The 18,254-nt window shown below is 54.2% G+C and overlaps 1 protein-coding gene across 1 annotated transcript in view; it reads right to left on the bottom strand.

Moving 5' to 3' along the window:
- Window positions 1–18,254, bottom strand: part of IGSF21 (immunoglobin superfamily member 21) — a 234,698-nt gene that overhangs the window by 39,873 nt on the left and 176,571 nt on the right. Inside the window, exon 4 of the mRNA XM_087858262.1 lies at window positions 888–1,006. Within this exon, the coding sequence (XP_087714388.1) occupies window positions 888–1,006 (119 nt within the window). The remainder of the gene's footprint in view (window positions 1–887; window positions 1,007–18,254) is intronic.

An 18,254-nucleotide genomic window follows, 5' to 3' on the forward strand; every position in this document is an offset into this window, starting at 1 on the left:
AACACACCACGTGCTGTCTCGGCGGGAATCAATGTCCCTCTGGAGGTCTGGCCTTTGGAGGTTTTCAATTCACTAGAAGTGGTGGCTTTCCACGGGGCCTTTATGCTTTCATTGATTGCCTGACTACGACAAGCTTTGTTTCCCTGGTAAATATCACTTGATAAGAAAATCAGAGAATGCTGGAGCCCGGAGTCGGGGCCAAGTCCCCAGAATTCTGGCAGCAGAACTGGAGAGTGCACCTGATGAGAACGTCACCGCCAAAAGAGGCTTCTGAGACCGCTTAAAGCACGGCCCTTGTTTGACAAATGGAGAAACTGAGGCTGGGGTGGGGACACAGCCAGGCAGAGACAGGCACTAGCGTTCCTATCCCCATCTTGCAGATGGAGAAATAGAGACACAGATACGGGGTCCGACCCCAGGACGCCCTGACACCGAGTCCAGGGCCTGTCCTCACTGATCACTAGCTGCTTCAATGTCCCAGGAAAGGCCGTGGGAGGTCCAGGGTCAGAATCACTCTCTGTAGCCCGTGTGCATTGCCTCCCCCAGGGAGGCACCCAGATTGTCCTGCCACCGGGGCAGGGGGAACCCTACCCCCACTGTTCTGTCCCCACAGGCACTTCTATGAACATGGTTCTTAGCTTCAGCCTGGAAAAGTGCTCCCACAGCTGCCTCCACGCTGCTCAACCCCTCCCTCCCTGTGTCCTCACTGGGTCACGGAGCCCAGAGCCCGGGGTCCGTGAATGATCCACCAGGCCCACATCCCACCCTTGCCTTACAGAAGTGGACACTGAGGTCTGCTGCCCTTTGGGAAGCCCTCATTCCTCCGTCAGCGCCTCATTTGTCTCTCCTCGCTGTGACCCTGGGGCCGGGGAGGGCCCTGCACTCACCCATGACGTTGAGAAAGATGTTGCCTGATGCCAGGACCACCTTCTCCCTCGTGGCGCGGTCATAGATACCCACGTGGCATTCGTAGGGACCGTTGTCTGAGATGCGGACCTCGGGCAGCCTGGGGGGAAGCAGAGGGGCAGGGTGAGGGCCCACGACAGGGCGCTGGAAAGCGCAGCCCCCCCACCCCGAAAACAACCCCAAGCCCCACTGTTCAGCTTGTGTTCAGCAAACGCTTCTGGCTCGACCACGTGCTCCTGTGCTCTGCTGGGGGGAGCAGCAACATGTATGGAGCACCGACTGTATGCCAGGCCCTGTGTTCGATGCTTCAGGAGGTGAAGGTGTGGGGGCTGTGTGTTCAACCCGAGTTCGATCGGTGCTCCTGTCAGTTTCCCTGAGCTGCGGATGGTAACGGTGCCCCCACCTAGAGGGCCCGAGGAGGACTGCGCCGGGAGGCACCTAACGTGGGGCATAGGCTCAAAACCGTGCCCAAGCGCGTCCCGTCACTCTGCCCTCCACACGGGACCGCTATTCCCATCTCGTAAACATGGAAACTGAGGTTCTAGAGGGGGCACAGAGGTCCTCCCGCCCACCACCAGTATGGCTAATAGGAGCCAGGATGGGAATTTGAATTCCTCTTTTGGTGCCTTGCTGTGCCTTCGGGTCCAGCCTTGGGGGCTTGAGAGGAAACAGTCAACTTCTCCTCTCCAAGGAGCCCCTGGTCCAGTGGATCAGTGCTCCCAGTCCCTCAAAGGGTGAGTCTATTCTAGCACAAAGCCGGGAGCGGCTGGTTCTGCCTGGGGTCCTCCTGTGGCCTGGAGGGACGTTGGCTAGGCCGCTGCTGCATCAGAGACATCTCTGGGTCCTCTGGCAAGTTCCGACCTTCTCTGGGCCTGACCATGTGGCCAAAAGGGAGCCTCTTCTGACCACAACTTAGAGGCAGTGGGGTCTCTGCGCTTGGGACTCGGGTTGTCATGCTGCAGCACAAAACAGGAAGAAGCTCACGGTCACGGTCACGGTCACGAAGCCCCAGCCACCAAACTGGCCCCTCAGTCCGATCAGAGAGGGCAGTAGCGGAGGGAGAGGGCGTCAGTGAAGAGCACAGGCTCTGGGTGTGGCTCCCGCCCTCCCACCCCGAGCACGGAGGTTCCTTCCACCCAGCGCTCTGTTCCACCCCCTCTGGGACCCATTCGCTCTCTACTCAGCGAAACCACCCGCTCCCATCAGCTTCTGCTGTGCACTCCGACCTCAGATTCACTCTCTTCTCTCCTGTCCACCGTCCCCATCTTTGTCTCCCAGCTCCGTTCTCTCTTGACTCAGTGCTCCCCACACCTGGGCTCTCAGCCTGGGCTCCACGCTGCTGGCTCACAGCAGAGCCAGGGCACATTAGCATAAACAGATACCTTCCTTTACATACACTACGAAGAAGTTGACATCTGGTCTACCGACTGTCATGAAAGGACTGGGAGAACGGGAGCTTTTCATCAGGGAAACTTTGTGGGGAAGAGGCTGCCTTCCTCCCCTCCCCGCCCTCAGAGGAGCACCCTGTCAGCGGGAACAGCAGGGGACTGCCTCCCCTCGGGAGCTATTTTGTTTGTTCGTAACTCAGCTAGACTGGAAAAACAGCCCCTCTACTGGGCACTGTTGCTGAGTGACAGTCGCCTAGAGTGACATGTTTAGGTGACACTCATAGGTATCAGTTATACGGTAAGTGACTTGTGCAGGTGACATGCTCAGGCGACAGCCCCCTAAAGAAACAGGCTCAGGAGACACAGGCAGCTGGCAGCCACCCAGGTGATGCAATGAGGTAACGGTGACAGGGTCGGCACCCAGGTGGAAACGTGCAGGTAACTGCCATGTGGGTTTAGGTGACAGCAACACAGGTGACATGTTTAGGCCATTGCTACACTGACAACATGCTCAGGTGACAGCAACATAAGCGGTATGTTTGGGCGACTCGTGTAGGTGACACAGCAGAGGGGGTAGAAGATGGCTCAGGGGACGCCTGGATTGGTGCCTTGTGAAGAAGGCAGCTTCCCCGTTAGGACTTTGTACAGACTCGGGTGTTCCTTGGGCTCCCCAGCTCCACCAGTGGTCCTGGTCCCACTCATGCGCACTCAGTGGCCAGTCCCCCCAGACGCTCTACCTAAATACTTGCCGGACTGTATCCATTTCCTTCCATCCCCCCCCCATCCCTTTTCTCACCTGGAATGTGGGGCGCAAGGTTAACTGGTTCTTCTGCCCCTGGGAAACTCCCTCTGAATCCATTCTGCAGGTAGAACCCAGATCTTTTCAAATGCAAATAGAATTAACGGTACTTCCCTACCTAAGCCCTTCAGAGACTTCTCTGTACTCTTAAAGATTAAAACCCAAACTTATCTTGGCCAACAAGGCCAGCGTGGTTGCTCCCCGCCACATCTCCAGCACCTCTCACCTTAGCCCTCCTCCAGCTGCAGTGGTGTTCTTTCTATTCCCTTCATGGGCCAAGTGCCTTCTTAAAAAATAAACTTAATTTTGGAATCATTTTAGATTGACAGAAAAGTTGCACAGAAAATAGAGCATTTCCATACGTCCCTCACCCAATTTCCCTCGTTAGGAACATCTGACACGGCCGTGGTACCGTTGTCAGACGAAGAAGCCAACATTGATACATCACTATTAACTCAAGTCCAGACTCTTTCTGGGTTTCCCCAGTTTTCCACTAATGTCCCTTTTTCTGTTCCAGAATCCCATCCAGGACCCCTCAGAGGTGACACATTTGGCTCAGCGCCTTGTTTGATTCAGCACTTCGCTTGCAATATTCTCTCTTCCTGGGAATGCTGCCTTTTCTTCCCCGGGCTGCATCCTTCAAGTTACCAAGGAATGGTCACTTTCTTAGTGACCATCTGGACCCGGTGGGTGTGGTGGACGGATGGCATTGATGGCCCTGATTAATAGCCTCCCCATATCCGTGCATCTGGCAAATTGCCTTACGGTTCCCTCCATCGAGGGGCGGAGCCTCTCGCCCATTCTTGGCCTCGTGACTTGCTTTGACCAATAGCGTGTGTAGGAGTGAAGGCGTGCAAATTCCAAGCTGAAGTCTCGAAAGAACAATCTCTCTCTCTCTGTAACCCCCTGCCGCTCTCTCTCCCTTGCTTCCTCCCTGAGAACAAGCCTCTGATGTGGACAAAAGCACACAGCGACATGGAGAGAGGCCCCAGCGGGCCCAGCCATTCCAGCCAAGGTCAAACACAAGAGTGAGCCTAGCCAACCCCTAGACTCATGAGCAATGATTCCTGGTCACTGCGTTTAAACTTAACATCCAGGTTTGGGATGGCTCGTTATGCAGCAACAGCGAACCAATACAGAAGTACTTGTCTAGGGGCGCCTGGGTGGCTCAGTCGTTAAGCATCTGCCTTCGGCTCAGGGCGTGATCCTGGCATTCTGGGATTGAGCCCCACATCAGGCTCCTCCACTGGAAGCCTGCTTCTTCCTCTTCCACTCCCCCTGCTTGTGTTCCCTCTCTCGCTGGCTGTCTCTCTCTGTCAAATAAATAAATAAAATCTTAAAAAAAAAAAGTACTTGTCTAAATTGTCACTTGATGACCTATGTCTGTGACTTGCAGATACCTCTCCCCCCCGCCACGCACCGTAAGCTCCGGGAAGGTGGGGTCAGCCCCTGTCTGGTTTACCAGTATGTCCCACGACCATGCGCGGTGCTTGCTGTCATGGTAGGTACTCAATCAACATTCTGGAAATGGGCAGCAACCTTCCAGGAGGCCGTGGAGTGAGCACGGAGAACCCTGTCTCCCTCTGTCCTGGAAAGCAGGTGCAGAGTCTCATTCTCACCTGCAGACCCAACAGCTTCCCCGGGCACAGCTTTGATTTGGACCAAACGCCTCATCTGAGCGTGTGTGCTCGCTGCGAGCCGTCTAAAGTGGATTAACGGCCCAGAGATCTCCTCTCCCCAGATTTGAGTGGCATTGATCTGCATGCTGGATAAAAGGGCTTGCACAGATAGCAGGGCCCTGAGGGGGCTGGGGTAAGAAGACCAACTCTCATCAGCAATGGGCTCTGATCGATAAACTATTAATAACTGCAAAGGTTTCTGGCAAAATCAGTGTAATGCAGTTTAGTGGCTACAGTTTACCAACACCGACAGCGGTTCTGAAGGGCATGTAATTGTGTTTTTGAAAAACTGGACACAGAGATAGTGGGGGCACCCCCAGCTGTCCCCATGGCTCAGGTTAGGCCGTGCAAGGGCTAGGCACTAGGGCTTCTGCCAGGCCCAGGGCCAGCACACGTGTGTAGACCTACTGTGTGCCATGCCCCATGCTAAGCCTTGGGGGCAAGGCGCTGATAGAGAGATGCCACGGACTTGGTTCCTGCCCCCGTGCCTTTGCCCAGGCTGTTACCTCTGCTTGGACCCTTGTTCCTTTCTTGTCCACATGGCAAGCCTCTAGCCAGCTTTCAAAGCCCAGCAGGTGAGTCTCCACCTGTGATCCCACCCCAGCAGACAGTTGACAAGATGGTTTAGCTCAGAGCTGATGCACCATCAGAGTCCAATGGACTAGAATCTTCTATACACAGCAATCTTATATACATAGAGGTAACATGACCAAGGTCAGAGAATAAGCAGGTGGGTGCCATCGTTTGAAACCAAGTCTGGCGGATGCCCGAGCCGGAGAATTGTCTTTGGGCCCCATCGCCCCACCCCCACTGCTCCTGGGCTCTTCCTTCTTCAACTGGCAAGTGAGTCTGAATGCTCCGGTATGGGAATTCGCCTCCACTGCTCTAGAGCGTATTTCTATTCCGGGCCCCACCACTATCCAGGTAATGAAAGCCATCTGCTTCTTTCCTGCTGGGAGAAACAGGATGGCCTTTTATTTTCCTAAATTCCCTTCCTCCAGCTTCCGGTGGGCCCCCTTAATTCCGCTGACTGCAGTGCCCCAAGCAAGTTGTGTTCACATTCTCCACACTTGACCCAACTTCAGAGTCTCTCCTCGCCTCTCCTTTTGTGGCTTTTTCTCTCTACTGGGACGAGTCCTAGATTTGCACAGAATGGAGGTGGTGGACTTGGAAACAGGGGACAGGACGGGGAGGAAACAGAATGCATGTTTGAGTTTCCCTTGCTGCATCGTTAGGGAATCACATGAGCCACTGAATGACATGTGGGGACATCGGAAGCCTGAATGAATGAACAAGAACAAGGAACAGAGCCTGGTGTGGGGTAGGGGCTTGTCAGATTCTTCCCCCTACACTGTCATATGATTACATTTTTAAACAAAGTATTAAGTGCCGACTAGACACCAGGCACTCTCTGCCGTGTCCAGTGTGTAGCTGGGAAGACAGGGCAACACTTGTCAACAGCAACGCTGTAACCCTATAAAACATCCTTTCTCTCCGGTCTGCCTATATGTCTCCCCACCTCCTGGAAGAAGTCAGCTGGACGTTCATTAAGTCGCCCTGGGGTCAAGGTCATCATGGCAAACATCAGTCTGACCATGCCAGGTCCTAGGGCTAGTGCAGCGTGTTAGGTCTGGTTGCCCCCTACTACAAACGGGTCTCCTGGGACCCTCGCTTCTTAAAAATTTTTTGTTGTTGTTTATAACTTTATTGAGGTATGACTGACAACTGTACATAAAGTTTACACATTTGATGGCTTTTGACATATGGAGACACCATTGAAACCAGTTGCCATAATCAAGCTAATGAATGTATCTCTTACTGCCCCTCCCCCCAGGTTTCCTTGTGTCCATTTGTAATCCCCCGGCCCCTCAACCCCAGACAACCACTAACTGCTTTCTGTTGCTGTAGGTCACACTTCCTAGGATTCCAGGGAAAGTGATTTCCTCTATGAGAAAACTATGCATGGCATTGGTGTATGTGTTTCTGGCCCTCTTTCCTTCTAATCTTCTCTCAGGAGAGGGGAGGTTGCAGGACAGGTGACAGACACCTGCTCTTTTCCTTCTCTCCCTTCTGCCCATTCTGCTCTGCCCGAGACCTCTCCACCTGTACTCATTCTTGCCACTTCTCCCTGCCGGAGGCCCCTCCAGGCCATCCCCTCCCTACCCTGCTGCCAGAGTGACCTTATCACAGTGCGATCCGGCGGGTCCTTTTCCAACTTAGAACCTTCCCTGGGCTTCCATCCACTGGAGGATCAAGCCCAGACTCCGTGAGACTGAGACCATCTCTGATCTGGACCCAGAAAGGAAGGAGGAAGGGATGGAGGGAAGAAAGGGGCGAGTAGCCTCACATCTTTTGCCAAAATTCAACAATTAAATAAGACGAGCTGTCAGGACCAAACTTTTATAATCTATCCTATTTAAAAAGCATTTTGTAATTCAGATGTCTGCATTTATATACACAGTACCCCATTCTGGGCTAATGGAGAAGATTCAGGGAGCGATTGGTCCTTTGGCTTTGCTTTAATGAAGAGAAGAGAGATCGTTTTATTTGTGTAACCATTGTTTGCATGGAAACAGAGCTTCTGAGGGGCTGGGAAATAGTTCCTTCTTGTAAGTAGGTTAAACACACCCCCTGCAATCTTATTAGCCTAGTGCCTGCCTCCGCTCTGCTCCCTGTCATCCCCGCTGCAAACATCTCAAGTGGGAAGTAAGGAAGGTTTACTGTTCATGCATCTGCCATGCCTCCCTGATTGGCTGCACAGCCCCCGAGGCCCAGACCTTTCTTCTCCCTCCCTCAAACGCCTGCTAACTCTCCAAGTTCAGGGTCATGCTCCCGCAATGCTGGGGTAACTATTGCAGAATGCCCGCTCCATCTCTACAGAGCCTTGGGGCAGGGCTAATAAAAATGGCCATAAAGTCTCTGGCAGCCATGGGTGCTATTGGGATGTTTGCTAATAAGACACTTGGAAAAGGTTTGCTGCTCTCTGGGAAAGGCGGGGGCAGGAATGGGCCCCGCCCCTTCCCTCACACCTGAGCCATCTGCAGAGCCTGGCGGGAGCCCTGGGGCAGCTCAGGTCTGTTTGTTTGGCCCAGTGGCCCAGGTGTGCACCTGTTCAGCGGCTCCTCCTTCCCAGCTGCCCTTGCTGCTTCTGGCTGTCCCTTCACGGCCCCGGTGGCTGCACGAACCCCCCAGGACTAGGAAATGGACTGGCTACGAGGGAGAGCATTTGTGGCAACTGGTAGACCTGGGAAAGCAGCCAGGTACAGGTGAGAAAGGGCCTTGTCTTGGGATGGGATCCTCTGCCAGAGACTATGGCTGGGTGCAGGGGTTCACACCTCAAACTTGAATGCACTCAATCCCCCAGGGTCTGGTTGAAATGCAGATTCTAGCAGGTTTGCTGAGGGCCTGAGATTTTCTAACAAGCTCCCAGGAGATGCTGTTGCTACTGGCCAGCAAACCCCAAGTCTCGGGGTCTCAGTCCTTCTCCCTCCCCTGTGGGTCCATCCATCTGTTTGACCCTGCCCTCCCCCACCAGACACACTGGGTGGTCCCCTCCCATGGGCTTCACCAAACCCCGAATACCAGGATGTAGAGCTTGGAAGGCCTTGACCCATGTGTGTTCCTCGTGAGCACTGTTGAGTAGAAATTATCAGAGGAGAGATTTTTCCACTCCATGTGGGTCTTTAAGCCACCAGGGGCTGCCAGAACGCTGGCCACACACGGAGCGTGGCCTCCATCCCTCTCACTCTGCTCTGACTCAGTGCCGAATTTCTCTCTGTCCTCCTGAGCCCGACCCTTCACCTGCTCCCTGTCTTCCAGCTTCTGAAAGAGATGATGCATCCTCAATCTTTCCTGGTCCCTTGGGGGGACCCTGGGGGTGAGTCTAAGCTCCAGTGCACCCCGGGAAGTGGAACCCAGAGCCTAGACTGAGATCAAGGACAAATGGGGTCTCATTCTACTTGGTGGGATCTTGGCTAATGTTGCCGGAAGTGATAAGACCTGAGCCACCCACCGTGAATACATTCCGAGGGAAGCTGCCTGGGGAGAGAGAAGTTTCAACCCCAATGGGATGGGGATGGAACATTCTGAAACCCAGAAACAATTCCCTCACCTCCTTTTGGTCAATTCCTGGAGTTTCTCCCCCAGCGAGCACCTGACAGAGGCAGACTGCAGAGATGTTTCCCCTGAGCAGGGGTGGAGCCATGGGACCGCAAATGCAGAGACCCTGGTGGAGGAAGGAGACTCTGCCTTAAGCTAAGGGACTTGTCCCATGTGCACAGGTTGTATGTGGAGGAGGCTGGGAGCTGTGCTCCTTTAATATCTGATTTCCTAATCCAGCCTGGTCTCTTAACCAGGGCGACCAACTAGTCCTGGTTCGTCCAAGACTTTGCTCGTTTTAAAAAAGCACTCACATTCCCATGCTCTAGGAACCCTTCAGCTCCAGGCAAATCAGGCTACTGGTCACCTTCTATTTGACAAATGAGAAAACTAAAGAGAGAGGAGAGATCTGCCCTAGGCCAGACAGCAGTCCGTGGCAGATCAAGGATGGAGAGGCCAGGCTACCCGTGCCAGCTGAGCCAGAGAGGGACCTGGGCCCCCCACGGCGGCTTGAGGATTGTAATAGCATTACAGACCCTGCCCTTGGGGCCCGTAGGGGCTGCTCCTGAAGTGTGGGTGCTTTGAGCCAGAAGCCTCAGTGAGTGGGGGGCTCCATACTCCCTGGTGCTCTTTTCACAACACAAAGCTGGAGAGTTTGGGACCAACTTCTCCTGCCCTCAAGGAAGCAGGAGAAGGATGTGTCAGAATTGCTCCTTGGAAGCCCACAGCCACCCCCATCCCCTTCCAGCCACTCCCCACTCCCCCCTCACTCCATTGGGGAGCCGGTCAAGGGTCGAGCCAGCCTAAATGTGGTGGGCTCCCCTGAGAACATTTGGGCGGCACCACTTGGGGGTGAACAGGCTGTCTCGAATTGGGGGGCTCAGGGACCGGGTGGCGGGGGAAGGAGAGGGAGCTCTGGGCAGGGGGCCTGGGGCTGCCAGAAAAGCCCCTTAGCTAAGGGCCTAGCCCCTCCCTTGGCCCTGAGAGTTTCATTACCTTCTTCCTTGTGTGTTTTCCCCTTTCTTTCCAGAAACTGCCTGAACTCTTTTTGTTTTTTTTCCCCAGGGCCTTTGAAAAGCCATTAGCGATTTTCATCCCCCTTTCAATCTGAAAATGGTTTCCATCATAAAACCTCTCAGTGGGTGCGAAACATCTGTGGCTTCCAATCAAAAGCAGGGCTGCTAGGGAGGGATAGTGGGGAGGGGTGGCAAAGGAGGGGAAGAAGTTCCAGAACATGCCAGTCCCCTCCTGCCTGGCCCGGCTTCCCTCCACAGGCCGGGGAGTCTGGACCCACCTCAGGCCCTGCGTGGCCCCAGGCTTTGTGGGTTGGCAATCCTGGCCAGGAGAATTTAAGGACCCAAGCGCTGTGGGTCTCTGGCCAGCCCCTCATTATAGTGACCATGGAAGGTGAGGCCCCATTCTGCTCCTCCATTGCCTTTCCATCCAAGGGAAGGGGCTTATCTCCCTCTGGCCCACTACTGAGCTGCACCCTCCTACGTTCTAGAATTTCATTCACTCTCATGCCAGTCCAGGTCAGGCTCCTAGGTCTGTGTGACCTCAGGTCACTACCCTCTTCTGCATCCGGGCTGCAGGGGGCTTTGTTCTGAGGCTCCAAGGGGGTCACCGTGGAAGCGCCCTCACTCCTGCCCAGAGCAGAGCTCCACAGATGGCCGCTGTCATTTCCCTGTGGACACACTGGAAGCGACCTGATTCCAAGATGGGAAAAAGCCTCTCAGAAATCAGATTTTATCTTCCAGTGATGCATTCTCAAACAAAAATCCACAGAGCCTAGCCTGGGATCCCTAGACCGTGCATACATGGGAAGTTAGTAACCGGGACCCTGGATGCTGACAGATCTGGGCTCACTGGCCCCCGCCTCTCTGGCCTCCTTGATGCCGGGTTGGTGGAAGGTGTGTGGGGGGGTCACTGTACCATCCATCCTGGACTTTCCCACCCTGTTCAGCCACTACCAGGAGCTTCAGCCAGAAGCCCACTCCCATCCTCCCTTCCGCTCTGTCCACCCCATTTTCCTGACTCTCTGGTCAGCTGCCTGCCCCTCCCCAGTCCTCCCTTCCTGACCCCCTTCCACTCTCCCTCCCTTTCCTCTCCTGGCCTCTCCTCCCCAGCCTCTTGCTGCTGCCATGGAAACCACTTCCTTCTCCAAGTCCTGATTGATCCGTTTCTCCTGGTCAGCATGCTCAGTGCAGGCTCTGGGTGGGGAGGCAGGCAGGGGCAGGAGGGCCAAAAGCTTCAGGAAGTTCCTTCCACCTGTCTTCACTCCCCGCCATCCCAGGCCCAGCAGGCCCAGGGCATGGGACAGGTGCCCCCTGGAAAGACACTGGGGGGTGGGGAACCGGAAAGCAAGCAGCAGGCCAAAGAGACCTCAGACAAAGGAAGCTGGGTGGTGAGCAGCTAGGAGCGAGGCAGCGGGCTGGGGCCCATGGCTGTGCCCGCTGCCTCCTTTCTATCCCTTTTTAACAGAAATCTCTGCCTCCCTGTTTTTGCCTCTCTACTTGGCGGTGGTGAGAGTCGGCACCAGGAAGACCCCGAGCGTCTTGGAATCAAGTCTGCCTTCAGCAGGACCGGGAAGTTGTGGAAAGTGGCCATTCCGGGGCTCTGAGCATTTCCTGGCACCAGTGATCTCTCTGGTCTTGTTCGATGAACACAGCTGCACCCCAGGGACCGAGGGATTCTAGGGGACCACGCATGCCTTGTTCATCTCTGCACGTCAGTGGTTCATTGAGCACCTACTATGTGCAAGACCCAGTGCTGGGCACTCGGAACGCCCATCTCTTTCCAGCCTCACAGAGGCCCTCTGAAATAAGACAATAATAGTAATAACAGAGCTTCCTGTGTGCCCAGTACTCCCAGTTTTATCATGCTGAAGTTGAGTGATCTGGGACAAGTTATTCAGTATCTGTGCCTCAGTTTCCCCATCGGTAAAGCTCAATCCTCACAACAACTCCACGAGGCAGGTATTAGTAGCATCATCCCAATTTCACAGATAAGGAAACTGAGGCACGGGGATGCTGTTTAGAACCTGCGGATGCTCACTGAGTTGGAGAACGTCAGAGCTGGGACTCGCACCCTGGCAACGGGGCCCGGGAGTCGAAGCCCTGAAGCCCCATGCTCGTTGCCTTTCGAGGTGGGAGTGATACCGTCTTCTGCAAGGTCACGGGCCAGGGGCAGGGTGGAAGCAAACTCCTGCAGACCGGCAAGAGGGGTGAGGAAGGAGCGGGATGAGTGGGTGCTCTGAAGAAAAAGAGGCAGCAGACTGTGGTCCTAGAGCAGTGGTTTTGGCTCCGTGCCTCCTGCCAGGGAGGCAGTGCATGGCCTGGCTGTCCCTTCTAGGGACTGAGAGCAGACCCCTTTGTCTGCAGGGACCCCGTTTTTCCTGGAAGCAAACTCCAGCAAGAATCCATCACATGGGTTCCTCTGGCCCGAGCCAGCTGCGCCCTCTGGTGTGGCTGACAATCAGCCCAGCCCCCCGCAGGGAGCTACTTGGAAACACCCTGAGTCTGAGACGGGCATAGCAGCCAGCCGCGACACTCTATCATTTAGGACCTGCAACCATCCAGCGAGATCAAAATGACAAACCTCTTAGCAGATTAGGAAACTGAGGCCCAGACAGGTCAAGCAATTTGTCGAAGGTCACGCGGCTGATGCCGGGAAGAGCTGGGGCCGGAGTGCAGATCTGTCTGGCTCCGAGAGTCCAGCCGAGAGGACCAAACATGAGAGAGTGGCCTGCAGCCCCCTCTCTCCTCTGGGATGGCCACGGGGTTGCTCAGAGCAGGACCAATTACCCTGGTTGAGTAAAGCAAACCTGAACTTTCCCTGCAAACCTGCGGCTTGGCCTGGGGCCTTGCGGGAGGCCGATCCCAACCAGGTCAGCTGATGGACGACCCGGGGCCGAACCCGATTCCTGCTGTTTCATCAAAGCTGAGCTAAAAACAGCCTTGCTTTGGCAGTGGAAAATTGAAACTCCCAGCTTCCTCTTAAGGCTCTTAAACAGGTCAGCCCACCAAAAAACCCAATCCTTCAATCTGGGTTCTCTTAAAAAGTAGGACAGGCCAATTATGTTTTACTGTCCTGAGTCATGTGGGGCTGAGTGTGGGCAGGTCAGGCCAGGGCGCTGGGGGCTGCCGGCAGATGGGAGACAGAGGAGCCAGCCAGCCTCTCCCATCAGCCTCTTTGTCAAAACAAAATTAAAACGCCCGGATTCTTGCTGGCACCGAGATCCTATCCAAGGTAATAGGTATTTATCTTAGCGGGTTCGGTTTTGGGCTCGATGCCACGGGGATGTGGAAACCGGAAAGTATCTTGTTCCCTGCTCCGTCTCTCCTCCCAGCGCCATGCCTTGCACCGAGAAGACACTGGAACTATCTGTTCATTCAGACATTCATTCAGTGTATGTTTATGGAGTACCTACTCTGTGTCAGGGCCTGTGTGAGGTGCTGGGTGACGGCTGTGAACAACACAGACAAACGTCTTCGGGACATTGATGTTCTAGACGAGAGAGACAAGCCACAGACAAAGCCAGCTTTAAAAACAGCATGTCGGTGGTTACAGGCGTATGAAATAAAGACAGGACAGGGGTAGAGCACGCTGGGAGTGGAAGTAGGGGTTTAAATTTTAAATGTGAAATTGCAGGGTGTTCAGGGGGAGGGGACACTTGAGCAGAGACTGAAGGAGGGGAGTGAGCGAGCCGTGGGGACATCTGGGGAAGAATGGATGCAGCTGACAACGGCTGAACCGACATTAAGCACCACAAATTTTGCTGGGCACGTTCACACCCTCATCTCCTTGTGAATTCCTTGGACCGACTTTATGAGATGAACAACGGTATGTAAATTACCAATGAAGTAACAGAAGCTCAGAGACAAAGTCAAAGACAGTCTCCTCCTCACAGGCTTACCTTCTGTGTAAGGAAGTTAAACAATTCAACAGCTACTCTCTTTCCATAGTAATAGAACCCCTGATAGCCGAACACACAGGGCTGCCTGAAATAAAGACTACATTTCCCAGCCACCCCCAGAGCATGGGTAGTCATGTGACTATATTCTGGCCAATGGGATGGGAATAGAGGTACAACTTCCTGAAGGATCCTCAAGGGAGGTGTGTGTGTGTCCTTCTCCTTCCCCTTCCTGGCTCTCCTGGCTGGAACGAAGTCCTAAGAGCTGGAGCTGGAGCTGGAGCAGCCTTATTGGACTTTGAGGTGACCTTGAGAATGGAGGCCATGCACAGTGGAGCTTCAGTAGTGAAGGAGCCTGAATTCCTCACCTGACACCATGGAACACCCCCCATGCTCTGGACAGGCTACATGGGCTCTCAGAAAAAAAAGAAATTTTTATCTAGTTTAAGACCCATTTACTTTGGGTTTTTGTTACATATGGCCCAAATGAGTACTAACTGATACAGTTTCAGACAACAGAAAGTGGGTGGGTGGTGGGGAATGGAGAGATGATTCCCTCCTGTAAATCCAGCCACCTCTGATGGCACTAGATTGCTATAATTTGGGAATAACCATTAAAAAGGCCACATTGTCAGCTTTTTAAAGAAAAGCCAAAAAAAAAGATATGGATGTGCGATCTCCTAATTTTCAAAAGTTTGCCATTGATTTAATTTTTAAAGAAAAGGTTTTTTTAATTAAAAAGAACAGGGTTGGTCATACAGAACACGTTTACGGGCTGGGTTTGGCCTGTGTGGCCCCGGTTTGTGAGTGAGACCCCATGGGAGGAAGGACTTACAGGAGAAACATAAGGAGCATGCGCGTGGCGGAGCTGGGACCGTTGGGGGCTCCGCTGAGCCTGCCACGGAGCGGATGCAGTGGTGGCCGCCTGTCAGAGCTACTCTCCACAAGCCTTGTTGTGTCTGAGCTCCTGGAGTGGGCACCTTGGATGCCCACCAAGGCCAAACAGACATCGTGCTCAGCCAACCCCCTCCCCCTCCCCCACACACATCCCTGCTCAGTGGACACAAGGCCCACAGAAGTGAGCAGTGGCTTGGCAGACTGGTGCATTTTAATGGACACATCACTCTCCACCATAGGCTCCACCATCTGTTCCTCGTGCTAATTGCCAACGTAAGGAGGAGATGTGTTCTTGGTGGTGTTGGAAAGTGAGAACAAGGAACAGAGCAACCGTCCACCCACCTGTGAGCTTGCAGGGAAGGGGGGGGTAGGGCAGGGGCTCTCCCTCTTGCTCACAGCAATATCATTTAATGGTTGCCCTGGCCCAGGACAGTGCCAGCAGCTGGGGGTGGGGTGGCCCACAATCCTGGTCTGGGAAGAGCCATCTAGAGTCAACACGCCTGCCCCCTGGCTCTGGGAAAGGCCTCTAGTTTTACAGGCGACCTGTCCCTGCTCCCCATTGCCACGATTCCTCTCACATGGCGCTTTGAGCACACTCCCCTGCCTTCGCTCCAGCCACCAATCTCTGGGTGCCCCGCCTGCCCTTTGCCTCTGCTGTGCCCCCCAACAGGAAATCCTTCCTCCTGTTTCTTTGGCCATTTCCCACCAAGCATGGTCTCTGATAAACCATCCAAGCCCTGCACCCTGCTGCCGCTCTGTCCACCAGGTCAGGTACATGCTTGTGGACTCTGGAGTCCCTACCAGGCTACGAGTGCCTCCTACAGGTCAAGGAATGTGTCTCATCGCCGCTGGAATTCCTAGCTGCTCTCTGGGGCTGTATGCTTCATCGGCGTCTGTGCAACTCTTGAAAGATAGGATGGTAGACGAGTAGCTTCCGACCCCCCCTCCCCGGGCTGGGCCCCGGCTCTGCTACAAAAAGCCATTCTCTGTGTGGCCTCAGGCAAGGCACTTGACTTCTCTGAGTCCCTGTTTCCTCATCTGCAGAGTGGGGCTCATGAAGGGTGGCCCTCACGGGCTTATTATGAGGCTACAACAGGTTCATGGATGCAGAAGCCGGAGCAGGGGGCCCTGCCCACTGCAGCGGTCAAATGCACTCAATACACGTTAGCCCCGTTACTACTATTAATTAGGCGTGAATCATCTTTCTACATGAAGGATGACCTGCCGGCCTCCAGGGAATGAGTCAAATCTCTAGAGCTGGAACGTAGCAAGAGACAGCAGCCAGGCTGGGCTGGAGGAGGAGGACGGTGAGGAGGAGGGGGAGGGCCGAGGCAGACTAGACAATGACTTTGTTACAAAAAAAAAATCGGGCTATGTTCAGGAGAAGGCAGATGCATGAGAATAGGTTTATCAAGGTGGTTTTCAGTGCCACCGTAATTTAAAATAAATAAGTCAATTTAATGTTTATAGAGTGAGTTATGCCTTATTAGGGACATGGTGAGCGGAGGAAAGTTGGCCAAGGCGAAATTTGAGAAATTGGCCCCGGCCGCGGGAGTAATTACGGCCACGCGCTAGTGTGTAGTCCTGCCCGATGATATTTTCATTCTATCTAATTTATTAGTTTATTAGCTTTATGGTGAATGTAGAAAGTTATACCACAACACGGGTCTAATTTGATCAGAGCCAAATTTTCATGTCTTCCCGAGATGGCTGTAATAAGGCAAGAGACCCCTGCTTCAGAGCCGCTTCCAAGTTTTCCAGAAAGACTCAGGGCAGAGTTCCAGGGCTCTGGGTACTAGGGACGCAAAGCAGGAAGCAACAGAAGGCAGGGGTCCACACAGAGCGCAGACTGTCGGGTCTTAAATGCCGGCACCTCTGCTTTCTAGTCACGTGACCTCAAGTGCTGGGCCCTTGTAGGTGTCAGTGTTCCCACCTGTGAAATGGGAGCAATAATGATTCCTCCCCCCAGTAGTAACTGAGAGCCCTGTGTAAGCAGGGCCTGGGTGGGGTTGGTCACCACTATCTTCCTAGGGCCCAGCGCCATGCCTGGCTCATCTCAGGCGTTCAGTAAAGGTTGCTGGGTGAACGTGGCAGAGGCCAACACCCATGTAAGGTGCTTAGCCCATAATCATCACCCCGCTTCTACTCCCTGTGTCTTGTGCCAGCTCTAAGAGCTTTACGAAGTCATCTAAGCCTTGGGAGCATTCTACAAGGTAGGTCCTGTTATTATCATCAGTCCCAGTTTAAAGAGGGGGAAACTCAGCCCCCGCCTAGGGTCCCACAGCCAGTGTGGCAGAGCGGGGAATCAGACGCCAGGAACCTAGTGCTAGGGTGACCCTATCATGGCATCTCCTGTCTTAGGGGTTCCTTATGTTTTGGCTTGATTATTCCCAATAAAGATCCAGGTCCATGACACCCTGAGGGGGTTGAACTCGAACCCTTTCATTTGGAGACCAAATCCCGTATGATCTGGCCACCTCTTCCCTCTCCAGATGCAATGCCTTCCGTTTCCTCTCCCCTACCAGCCTCCTCCTCCCCAGACCCCCGCCCCCCTTCTCTACCCAGGCAGTCTTCGCACCGGCCCCACACAGCACCCAGTGGGTCCGCTCAGTTCAACAAATGCCTTTGAGTGGCCCAGCCTACCAGGCCAGCCCAGGATGGGGCACGGGGGCGGTGGGGGGGTTAGCAGGGCTTCCTCCTCGCAAGGAGCCCACGCCAAGTTCCTGAGCACCTGCTGTGCACCAGGCACTGAAGAGGGACCTGGAGGTATAGAAAAGAGGAGGTGGATGGTCCCTACATCTTACTGACGGTCAAAGGGTCTTCCCACATGTGGTTAAGGATCCCAAGGTGGGAAGACTCTCCTGGACGCTGAAATCACAAGAGTCCCAAGCAGAGATGGGAGGAGGGGCAGGCTCGGGAAGGAAGAGGTGGTCACAGAAGTCCAGGCTGGCACGATGCCACGGCTGTCAGGGGGCCACAAGCCCAGGCATGTGGGCACTTCCAGAAGCTTCAAGAGCCAAAGACATGGGTTCTTCCCTGGAGCTTCTGTAAGGAACTCAGCCCTCCTGACCCCTGATCTTAGCTCAGTGAGACCCACATCAGACTTCCGACCTCCAGAATTGTAACATCCTGCATTTGTGGCATTTGAAGCCCCTGGGCTTATGGTGATTTGTGGCAGAGACGGGAAGACAGGAATACAGCCGCCGCAGGGGTGGAGTTCGCCGCTACTGTGCTAGAACCTGACCGAGCGAGATTGTACTTCCTCCCCCCGCGGCCACCCTCCCCGGGGCAAGCAGGCGCTCTCACCCCATTCTACAGATCCAGTTATTCATTTCTTTAACAAGGATTGAATGACTGCCCGGCAACCTTCCAGGTGCTGGGGATGGAACGGTGAGCAGGAGAGGAGAGGAACTGTGATTTCTAGAGGGCAAGGGAGACCATAAACAAGCAAACTTGTAAGTATGTATCATATAACACGAGGAAGTTACCTAGATATATTCTAGGGGGAAAAGGCAGAATAAAGATAGTGATGGGATGCTGTGTCAGACAAAGTGGTCGGGGAAGGCCTCCCTCCA

The sequence above is a fragment of the Ursus americanus genome, chromosome 33, assembly GCF_024610735.1.
Source record: "Ursus americanus isolate L20-20 chromosome 33, mUrsAme1.1.p, whole genome shotgun sequence".
Lineage (NCBI taxonomy): Eukaryota > Metazoa > Chordata > Mammalia > Carnivora > Ursidae > Ursus > Ursus americanus.